The 12,468-nt window shown below is 41.6% G+C and overlaps 1 protein-coding gene across 2 annotated transcripts in view; it reads left to right on the top strand.

The window, feature by feature from the left end:
- CDK5RAP2 (CDK5 regulatory subunit associated protein 2) overlaps nt 1-12,468 on the top strand; it is an 841,564-nt gene that overhangs the window by 282,031 nt on the left and 547,065 nt on the right. For both annotated transcript variants that reach the window (XM_078642183.1, XM_078642184.1), the window contains one exon: nt 11,183-11,353. In XM_078642183.1, the coding sequence (XP_078498309.1) occupies nt 11,183-11,353 (171 nt within the window). The remainder of the gene's footprint in view (nt 1-11,182; nt 11,354-12,468) is intronic.

Consider the following 12,468-nt stretch of genomic DNA (forward strand, 5'->3'; position numbering starts at 1 on the left):
GTCTCAGTTGGCCAGCTAGGTCCGCGAGACCAACCATGGGACTGAAAAGGCAATCAATCCTGTAGGTACTTGCTCCCAACACAATTTCAACTCAACAATTGATGGCACCTCTAATACATGATTTGCACCTTACATATGAGTTAATTTCTTTAACGCTCCATACAATGATGTCCAATCAAATTTTCCGGTCTGATCATACGATTTTCCCAGTAGTTGCGAATGTTATTTCTTTTTCAAAGCTGAGTCCCGAGAATGGTCTCGCAGACATAGTTGGCCACCTGAAACCGAGTGTCAACACCGGGTATAAGAATGGAATCCTCAAATTCTCACATCCAGGCAAAAAATCTGGGGGACTACCGCCCCATGGCTGTCAGGTCGAGGTGTCAGTCTTCCCTTGACTCCGCTCCAGCGCACCCTGTTCCCATGCGATCTGATTCAGACAAAACACGTCCTCAGCTGCGAAGCCTTCGTCAAAGGCTACATCATTATTTTGGTGATTCAAATCTGGGTTTGCCTCCACCTTATAATATCGAAGTTGGTGATGGGTATGATTTGTCCGCACATTATGATACACACACACATATACATGATATATATATATTTATATCATCTTAGAGTTTAGCCCTCGAAGGAAGAAGATCGGTAACATTTGCATCCATTTAATTTAGGAATCAACTGCAACAGGAGACGCAGAGAAAACAGTCACCATCTGTTCTTTTCAGCCAAACCGGTTTCGGGATGCCTATCCCTTTCTCAATGGCATCTGCTGGCAATGATGATGCAGCATGCACTGTGATTTAAAACGCCTGCCTCCAAGGGCGTGGTCACATGAAAAGGCCTTCTGGGTCTTGTAGTGCATGAACCAATTGTCTCGAGTGAGTTCATCATTGGAGCAGTAAGTAACTGAATGATTAAAACCCATGTGGGCTCGTGAAAATGTTGCGGTGGGTGTCCTATTGTCTGTGGTCTCCTGTTGCAGTTGATTCCTAAATGAAATGGATATATCTCTCTCTCTATCTATATATATATTCACAGAAAAAACCATAGGTTATAGACCATATATAGTTAGGAATTAGCATTTACAAAACCTTGAAAATTCACTGAAAGAACCATAGGTTATAGACCATATATAGTTAGGAATTAGCATTTAGAAAACCTTATTTTACTCACACAAAACCATTGAAATTCCATATATAGTTAGTTGCACTAACTATATATCGCGCACCCGCAATCCACTGCTGATGATGTCACATATTACATCATTCATGACATGGTCAGTGACATCACTGATGACATCACTGATGACATCTCAAATGACATCACTGATGACATCACTGATGACATCTCAAATGACATCACTGATGACATCATGACACACCAATACCAGTTACTACATACGCACTCACTGATTCCTACGTCTACACACACATTCACTCATTCACCCATACAATCACTCATACATACAGTCACTCATTATTACAACACTATCATATGCACTCATACACCTATGCAGACAGTCACACACTGCCACTCATCCATGGAGTTACTCACACACCAAGTCAGTCCTGTAAAGAATCAATCACACTTCCATTTCTTCATCTATACAGTTAAACACAGAACACCATACTTCAGTGACATCACTGATGACATCACTAATGACATCTGAAATGACATCACTGATGACATCTCAAATGACATCACTGATGACATCATGACACACCAATACCAGTTACTACATACGCACTCACTGATTCGTACGTCTACACACACATTCACTCATTCACCCATACAATTACTCATACATACAGTCAGTTATTATTAGAACACTATCATATGCACTCATACACCTAGTCAGTCCTGTGAAGAATCAATCACACTTCGATTTCCTCATCTATAGTTAAACACAGAACACCATACTTTTCACACATATACTAACACATACTTACTCTCTTATACAATCACTGATACAAGTACACATTGATATGCACAGAGTCACACACCTCCCAGCCAGCCACACACACACTCAGTCTTCCATACATCCACTCATTCTTCAATATGTAAAACGTATTTAAACTTTACAAAAACACACAGACACTAGATGATGTCATCAGTGATGTCATTTGAGATGTCATCAGTGATGTCATCAGTGATGTCACTGACCATGTCATGAATGATGTAATATGTGACATCATCAGCAGTGGATTGCGGGTGCGCGATATATAGTTAGTGCAACTAACTATATATGGAATTTCAATGGTTTTGTGTGAGTAAAATAAGGTTTTCTAAATGCTAATTCCTAACTATATATGGTCTATAACCTATGGTTTTTTCAGTGAATTTTCAAGGTTTTGTAAATGCTAATTCCTAACTATATATGGTCTATAACCTATGGTTTTTTCTGTGAATTTCATTGGTTTTTTAACAGCTAATATCTGTAGCTGTAAAATGTATTCTTCTTTAAATCCAAAAATATATTTTATATGTTTATGAATAATTTTTTTTTTAAATATTTTTTTTTCTTCGTTCCCGCTTCGCGAATCGGGAAGCTTCCCGTTAGCTGACCTTGATGCCGCGAAATAGACCGCGAGCCGGTAAACGTTTCTTTACCGCAAGTGCCGCGTTAGAAAACAACATCGTGACGCCTCCCGTCCGCATGACGTTTCACGTTGTCGCGTGATACGTCATATGACGTGCTACGTTAGCGAACTGGTACGCGAAGCGAGTCGCAAAGCGCAGGTTTCTGGAAGCAAACCGGGAGGCCCTGCAAAGCGCTTAACGTAAACACAGCAAGTCATGTGACTTGGTAATAACACTTTTCATTGGTTCATTTCACTTTTGGTTTCCTAATGATGTAAGACTAGGTCATATAATCTAAAATGAACACTTTTGATTGGTTGAGAACTCTTGTTTTTCCCAAATGATGAAAATCCCTCCTTCTTTCCTCACTCTGACTTTCATCATTGTGAGAGAAAGACCCTTTGTGATCACTGAGCAATGGCTTCTTTAGTAGCTTCAGCTGGTGCTTCCCCACCACCTCCACCACATCCAAGGAAGAGTGGACCACCTGCTCAAGTTATAATTCAACAAGAACAGGAAGAAGAGGAACAGGACGACGAGCACGAAGACAGGCAGTTTTTGCCTGAGCAGCCCAGGACGTCTCACCGGAAAGAAAACTTCATTTGGCAATTTTTTAAAATTCCCAAAGGTCAGAAAAAAGTAAATGCAAGATACGTAACTTGCCTTATATGTCAAGATAGACTGTCCAGAGGAACCGAGAAAAAATACAGTTTCGGAAACTACACAATGCATCGCCATATGACTAGGTGGCATCCTAACAACTACAGTGCTGCACAGTTTCGGAACGACCTAGATAATCTCCCTATTATGGCCAGAAGATCTGTTGTACCGGAAGTAACGGGACCAGAGGGCAGGGAGATGGTGCCAAATATACAAATGAAATTTGGTGAAGTAAAACACATCTGCGTATTTTGCGATGGATTCATTTCCTACGGAGAAAGAAGCATCACTCTGATCAACAGAGCTATTGACTATCATATGCAAGTTTGTACGAAACGCCCAAAATAATAAATACTTCTTTTTTTGTTTTGTTGCTCCTGTTGAGCCCTTTACAATGAATCGTTTTCATTGCCCCCTCCAAGAAAAACCCCAAAAAATATAAAACTGTTCAGAAAAATTAAAAAAAAGTAAAAAAATGTTCCGAAAAATAATAAAAAAAATATAAAACAACAAAAACAATAAAAAAAAAAGTTCTTTTCAGAACTACCTCCCCGTTATTAAAAAATTGGTACAATATTTGGAACTGTGCCAACCTCTATTTCTCTTAGTTCGCTTCCCAGTTCGCTCGCCGGTACGCGAACCGGAAGCGAACCAAAAACAGTAAGTATAAGGGAAGGAAACAGACACTTATGTTAAAAGAAAGACAGCTATAGGGGAGTAAACTAGAGATACTATTACCCGTAATCCACTGCTGATGATGTCACATATTACATCATTCATGACATGCTCAGTGACATCATCAGCAGAGGATTGCGGGTTTTTTGGCAACGTGCCTTATCCACGGTTTAATAACGCTGCCTTTTGCTTTATATAAGTTTTCAAATTGTATGAAATATATACCAATAGGTCGTTATGAACCTTTAGGTAGTGCTTTTCTTCATGAGGTCTGGTCGCTTCCATACACATACAGATGTTTCAAAGATGATCAAGAAGTTTATCTGAATGGAGAGGAATGCACTGAAACGCCAGATCATTCACTAATGTGTAGGCACATACAGTTACACGGTTCATGCAACAAACACCGACCAAATATGGCTTGCGTGTTGCAAGGCACGCCAGTTCCTGCTATCATCCCCACGTTCAAGTTGTTGGAAAATGGTAGTTATTTGATGCTCAATAATGAAGATTGTTCTGAGTTAATTAAAAGTATTCCTTTTATCGTAACAGTAAGTGAACGGGTTATTTGCTGCAGAAATGTTCTATTTCCTCCCACACATGAACATAGGGAGTTTTCAATCTGGCCACAAATACCAACCTTGGGACAGATTTCAACGGCATGGCAAGAATAAGAGCTCTTTTGTCTCAGAGAGAGGTGGCCTTGAGTTCGGCCCGTGAAACTTTCGTGCTTCACATAGCGAACACCCTTACAGAGGTGCAGACCCTTTTCAATTCAGATTTGCCTTTCAATTTCAGCAAGATGGTTCCGACTATCTTTAACGCATCCTCCACAAAGGCCCTGGCGCACTTTTTTAAAGTTGTTACCAGTGGTCTCGTGACTTCATTTGAGAAAATCTTTGGAGTCATCCCTGCTTCCTTTCACTCTATTTTCTCCACTCTGGTTCGTGGATTGGCATTTTTACTTGCATTACCAGCAGACGCTCTTGTGCTTTTTTACATTTTTAAATATGGATGTCCCTCCTATGCAACCTCCCACCCTGCAGCTGCTGACACTGTTCCGCAATCGCATGCTAGAATATTATGGCACAATGCCGTTGGCGATATTAAGCACGGCACATGGATTATCTTTTCGATTCTCCTACTTCACCTGTGTCCAGCCTGTATTTCACTGCCTGACCTGTGATTTCGATTGGGCCATTGATTTGTGTCTCTGCGGACCGGTTTCTCCTGACGTCGACTTTAATCAGCTGATGACTCCTATCATTACTCACGAGTTGGTTTGTCCTGGCGAAAGGATTATGGCTGTGGCATTGATGCATGGACTACTTGGTCCCTGGAATTTACTGGCGGCAGCACAGTCTTTCTTGGAACAGAGCTTTCTTGAAAACCCACCGAGCTGTCCTCTGATGGTGATAGAGGATCCGGTGCTGGGAGAGCACGTATGTTCTTTTCCGCTTTTAAATTGGATGGCTGAACTGTTTTCGGATGAAGACGGTGACTTCCTATTGGAGGCTGTTGCAGCTTATTTTGCATACACAGTTATGTCATAGACCTTTTTCATGTTTGATATGCTGAGTACTAGCATTTCATTGACAATTCATTGACTTATTTGTCAAGTTTTTATTATTTACCTTGCCTATTGGCTTAAGACTCGATAAAGTACTTGGCTGTTTTATTTTTCTTTAGCATTAAATTTTCCTAGTTTTTAATGCTTTACCTTGCGGACCGTCCACATATAAACTTGCAATCTGCTCTCATGAGATGGCACTTCTATTATCTTATTCAGTTCGTTTCCGGATCATGGGGAGGTGTCATCTAGGTCCTGGATATCTTTACACCGTGTTAAGTTAGCATGGGCTCATTACCGGTTTAAACGCCATTTTTCCTTTTTTGCAACTTCTGCACACGACACTTAGTTGTTGCTTTAGCTTTCCACCTAGTAGTTCATCGTGGTTTACATGAGAATAATATGTTATTGCTCTACTATCTGCTTTGCTTGTTAAACTATATCTGTACAGCGAGTGCTAAAGTTTCAAGAACAACACGATACAGAATTGTTATGAGGTCTGATCTCCAGGACTTCATACTCATAACATAAGTGCAACTTCTGCCAATTCTGGGCATGAGGCGGGTTTTATATTGCTTTGCCGAACACACATACACAACAGTTGATGCGGTTCACATGAAGAGAGAGCTGGTGTATGCTGATGTGATTCCTTCAAATCTAAGACACTAAAGTATGGGCACGCCCTAAACCAACACAAAGAGACCTTCTTAGCAAATAATATAATATGTGTATTAGGGAGGGTGAGATATAAGCAGCCGCGGGCCGTGGAGGGAGTTACGGTGAGGCAGGGAGGCGGGGAGGGGGAGAAGCAGGGTGGAGCCCTCTCTACCTTGCCCCTCCCCCTCCCCGCCTCCCTGCCCCACCGTAACTCCCTCCACGGCCCGCGGCTGCTTATAAGTGTTGCTAACTCTTATTCATTTACAGCATGTTAACATACTGTCACCATTCGCTTTTTATGTACTAGTAACTATGCTGGTAATTTTGCTACTGATAATATGTGTACTTGTATTCTCCACCCTGCTTCTCCCCCTCCCCGCCTCCCTGCCTCACCGTAACTCCCTCCACGGCCCGCCGCTGCTTATAAGTGTTGCTAACTCTTATTCATTTACAGCATGTTAACATACTATCACCATTCGCTTTTTATGTACTAGTAACTATGCTGGTAATTTTGCTACTGATAATATGTGTACTTGTATTATCTAAGATACTACGCCTGAGAAGACGGCATTAGTAAATAAACATTTCAAATACACATGTGTTCTTCTTAACTCCATGTTCTGGTTTCTAAGAAATATATAACGACCGACTGTTCATGAGTTCCACGTATCCTGAGGTACTATAAGTTCATATTCTGGATTGTCTAAACATTGAGAGTTTGTTATATCCAATGTGACACTGTACCTAGCTTACTAAGGAGTTTTTGATTACTAACGTGAGTTTTGGGACACCCTAATTCGCCGAGGTTCCAATCCTCTGTCCACAGTTCTGTGTGAGAACAGAAACCCTGCGACAGGGGCACCCCCGACCCTTGCTGGAGCTTCATCGCACTTGCGATACAACTCCAGCAATGCGCCACCTTTACGGCACAGATACATCACGCATCTGTGCTGTTTTTGCCCCATGATGCGCCGCATTGTAAATGCAGCACACCATAGGTGACGGAACAGCGGCACAGAATGACTAACACATCCCTGGTGATGCGCCAGTCATCATAAATGTATCCCTATGCTTCTTATCTTGTTAGAGATGAACCGCCATATGTATCATCAAAGTTTTTTGCATTTCCTAAATAGCGAACTTTAAGGAATAAATAGCGATTCTTTACCATTCCTAGTTTGCGATTAGCTATTTGCTAATTACAAATTACCCATTCATTTCCTTCATTTCCATAGGGCGGTTGGACTCACTTTTAGCTCGAACGGCTGAATGGATTTCCACGAAACTTGGCAAAATTGTAGGGACTGGTAGCCCGATGTGCCTTTGCTATGTCTCAAGATATATGCTCCAGTGGTTTTTACGAAAATTAACTTTGAAAAATATATATTGGGCTACATTGGCCTATATATATGTTGGAGCCCAAATGTAGCCCAATGTAGCCCAATGAAGCCCAATGTAGCCCAATGTAGCCCAAAGATGGCCGCCAGACACACAAAAAAACAAATGTAGCCCAAATATCAGCCAGATGTAGCCCAACTATAGCCCAGTGACAGAATGACCAATCAGCTTCGCAAACCTCCGTTACGCGAAGCGGAGCGCTGTTACAGATATATATCTTTTTTTGAACGTTAATTTCTCAAAATCCACTGGAGCACATATATTGAGACCTAGCAAAGGCACATCGGGCTACCAGTCCCTAATATTTTGCCAAGTTTCGTGCAAATCCATTCAGCCGTTCGATTATTATTATTATTATTTTTTTTTGCCCCGCGGGGCCCTTTTAAAACCTCCACATCAAACCTAGGGGGTCAGCGAGGATCTACTATGCCCCCTTATAGTTATTTCCCCCTTTGTTTTGACCTCCTCTTGTCTCTCGATCCTACCGAGAGACAAGATGGCGGCCGCTACGGACTTTTTGGAATGTTGACAGACGCCGGAGAACCAATCAGCTTCGCTTCACAAAGCTCCGTTGCGCGAAAAGTACGCGTCCTGGGACGCTGCCAGGTCCGCTGTTACAGATATATATCTTTTTTTAAACTTTAATTTCTCAAAATCCACTGGAGCACATATATTGAGACCTACAAAAGGCACATCGGGCTACCAGTCCCTACAATTTTGCCAAGTTTCGTGCAAATCCATTCAGCCGTTCGGGCTAAAAGTGAGGCCAACCGCCCTATGGAAAACTCAATGTTAAAAACACGTTTTGGGACCCCCCTTTTTTCTCGGCCCCCCCTTGACGAACCCCCCCAAAATTTTCAAGGGCTGCTCAGAAACAAAATGTGCCATTTTCCTGAAAATTTCAGCCAATTCCGTCCACAAACGCCAAAGTTATTAGACATAGAATTTTCAAAAATCCCATAGAGAAAAAATCCTAACTATATATACCTACTGGCGACCGCCAGTAGGTAATATATATATATATATATATATATATATATATATATATATATATATATATATATATATATATATATATACACACCCCTCAGGTTCCTTGGAGGGCCAACAACTCATCCGGTATATATATCCGTTACCACTGTCCGACGGAGCACACATGAGCGGGTGCAGGCAGCGGTAGTGGACAACTAATATTAAAGCTCCAAATCTCCCGATCCAGGAACAAATTGCCGCACTCCAAGGGGACCTTTGAAAAACTTTATTCCGGTAGCAAAGGACACAAACATTTCGGCGTCAAGCCTTCTTCAATGTTAATGACACACTCGAGGAGGCATGTATATAAAGCAGTATTTCCTATACATGGAAACAAAGAAGGTACAATCCAAGGGGAGGAGACAGGTTACGTAAACCTAGACGCCTTGAGTCAAGGTACATTACAGATCTTTTAACAAAATCTCCGAGAGGAATGAACAGCGGGGAAGAGCTAGCTGTACATTTGGGGCCTTGATCTATGTATAAGATGTTGTAGTAAGAATATGCAAATGTAGCAATGAACTGTAGTAGGTGAACAATTTGAGAGAACTCCTATTGATTTTGGTTGCAATTTTGGTCGACTTTGTGTTCAGTCTCTGAGAGGACATAAGAATTATAGCTGTGATAATATTGTGATGAAATGAAACCTCCTAGGGTAATTCTAGATTTGTATATGTAGCATGCTTTAGAATTTTTTAACTGAGCAATGAGATATACGCTTAGAGGAAACATGATAAAGGGACATTAGCCGATCCACAGCTTTATGAAGAAGTATACTTTATGAAATGTAAAGTACTGAGGAAGAATGCCGATTGCTGGCAAGTGTAATAAATTGTAAGCCATATGGGTTTACTCTAATTGAAATTCCCTCAGGAAACGTATTTGTATAGTACTAGCAGACTAGGAGCTTAGGTCTGCACATCGTTACAAAATGGCACCTGCTTTTAACATATAAAAGTTTGTCGCTTCTTTGTTTCCATGTATAGGAAATACTGCTTTATATACATGCCTCCTCGAGTGTGTCATTAACATTGAAGAAGGCTTCACGCCGAAACGTTTGTGTCCTTTGCTGCAGGAATAAAGTTTTGCAAAGGTCCCCCTGGAGTGCGGTAATTTCTTCCCGGATCGGGAGATTTGGAGCATATATATATATATTGATGTCAGCACAGGTCTGCTTTAAGGCAGTGGGCTCCCCTTCATGGCTGGGCTGAATCCGCTAAAATTCCGCAACAAAAGTTTAGCCCCGGTGAAAGGAAGCCTCAGGCAGATGCAGTAACTCCTTTTATTGAGACCCAGCTTGCCAGCAAAGAACAGCGTGACCCAAAAACGTCAGGATAATCAACTTGCCAAACGCGGTTCGGGAACACCGGTTCCCTTCCTCAATGGCTGTGAAGCTGCATTAAAGTTTGACATGCTGCCTCGCACATTTAAATTTAGCGGCCCCCGTCCTGTGTGGCACAAACGGCCTTCTGGGACCTGTAGTGCTAGGAATTGCAACTCCAGTGAGTTCCTCGAATCTATATATTAGTGGATGGGCCGATTTTGTCCCTGGGGCCCCCCTCTCCCATGGCCTGGCCAATTGTCCTGAGTGCCCCGTGGGAGCGGTTAAACATCCGCCAAGCCACAGCACCCAGGGACATAGTTGAAGCTGGCCCTGGAGGGTTTCGGTCCCCAGTGTCATCTATGGCTCCAGTAGGGAGGCCGGGTGCCCCCTCCTTTTCCTCAGTAGGGTAAGCCCCTGTGGCGGTCCCCGGGGCAGAGCTTTTAATGTTACTTTTCCCCCAGGAAGGTGGTGGCCCCTGGTGTCCGTGCAGCCCCCCCCCCATGTATTTTTTTTATTTGGCCCCGGTGATGGTCCCTGGAGTTTAGGGCGGGGGGTCCCAGTCGGCCCCCCTTAATTTCACATAAGCCCCAGGAAGGGGGGGCCGTGCAACCCCGTTTTAATTTCTCGATGCACCATGGACCTGGCCCACCCAGGGGCTTATTATTAACTGATGCTTCTTCTTTTTTTTTTTCGGTTCACAGCTTCCACCGAATTTACAAACAAAATATATTTTATTGCCCTGGGGACACCCCCAAAGGGGTCTAGGGGGTCAGGGTATTCCTACCCAGCCCCCTTTTCTTAAACTTCCCAAGATGCCTACCAACACTTACTGGTTTGAAGTGTTGGCAGCCAGTCAGATCTCAGCACGAGATAGGGAGGGTTCGCAGAGCTATTGTGTCCCTAAATATACAAATTTGAATTTATATTAAGAACTCCGCAACTACTGAATGGAATTACACCAAATCAGAAATATATACACCCTTTTTAGTCTTAGGATTCTCTGAATCAGTTCTCGACAGCACATTTTCTGTCTTTCCTATTTACTCCTTTCCCTTCTTTGTCCCCCCATTGCTTCTCCTATTGTTCATCCTGTTCCTCATACTCTGGTGCAGGTTTCTGACCTTCATGTTCGCCATTGTCCCCTACATCTTCGCCATTGTCCCCTACATCTTCGCCATTGTCTCCTACATCCTTGAGTTTAAAATTGACTAATTCATTGGGAGCACAGAATCATAGGGTAGTTTGTTGTCAGTCATGTACTAACTATGTTAGTTGTTTGCTGTTTATAGGATCTTCGTAATCAGCTCGAGAAGTTGCACGGTGAAATGATGGAAAAAGAAAATGCAACTGCACAGCATTACAATACTCTGTTGAGTGAAACCAACCAGAAACTAAAGAACCAAGAGCAGGTTATAAAACAACTGACTGAGGACCTCCGCACCAAGGATCCACTCCTTCAGGTAATAGTACCATATATATTATTTTTTTTATGTTAAATCGGTTGTAATTCTCAATTTTTTGCTTTCCCTGCTGCGTTTTTCTTAATCCTTGTATGAAATAATTATAGATTTTGTTTTAATTAAAGCTTAAAAGCCTGAATTATGTGCTTGTGTGCTTAAAAAAGGTGGTGGAATTGGAGCATCAGGTTAAGGTGTAAAACAACCAGATAATTGATATTTTTGACTTCTCGTTGCACACGAAACACAATTTACCATAGTCAATAAATGTAATCTGAAGGAAAAAAAGTATTAATATTTTGCATTGAGATGGGCAAAAGTTGTTAGTGTAGTTTTGTTATTGAATTATTAAATTATTTAAATGGAAAGTTAATGATTCGCCAACCAACTGCTGAAGATAACATTCAAGTTTAGGAAAGAAGTGAAGGATTTTTCAGCTGTTTTACTAAATATGTATGTATGTATTACCTACTGTTGGTAACCATTAGGTAGTTATAGTTAGGACATTGTTTTCAAAGGACAAGATTTTTATGACTTTCCTATATCTTTGGTGCCAGTTGACGAAACTTCCTGAAATGATCCCCAAAAAGTGATCCGGTGAGTTTTGTTTTGCATGGAAAGTTACGGAGCGATCTGTCAAGCGGGAACCGAGAGAAAAGGGTTAGCAAAAAAGTGTGTTTTTCCAATGTTAATTCCCATAGAGATTTTAGTCACGGCTACAGCCCGAACCGCTAGAAGGAATGACGCCAGATTTGGCAGGAAGGTAGCTCTTAGGCCAGAATGAACCCCTTTTGTTATTTGGTGTAAATCCTTTATCTAGTTTTTGAGATATAAAAAAGACAAATATATATATATATATATATATATATTATCATATTCCCATGTTAGACCCATGTAGCTAAGCAGCTTATTTCGTACATTGTCCTCACAAATAACATTATCAGCTCTGTCCTTTTGCACGGATGACCATGTTGGATTAGTTTGCCAGAAACTAAACTTGTTTTCACATCTAGCTTTCTCACAACACTATCACAAGACCCTGAAGATCATGTCCATGGTCTTATTTCGCATTATTTACAAATGTAATCTCTATCTTCATCCACTGGGCGACAGTCTAT

Source organism: Lissotriton helveticus, chromosome 5_1, assembly GCF_964261635.1.
Source record: "Lissotriton helveticus chromosome 5_1, aLisHel1.1, whole genome shotgun sequence".
Taxonomy (NCBI): domain Eukaryota; kingdom Metazoa; phylum Chordata; class Amphibia; order Caudata; family Salamandridae; genus Lissotriton; species Lissotriton helveticus.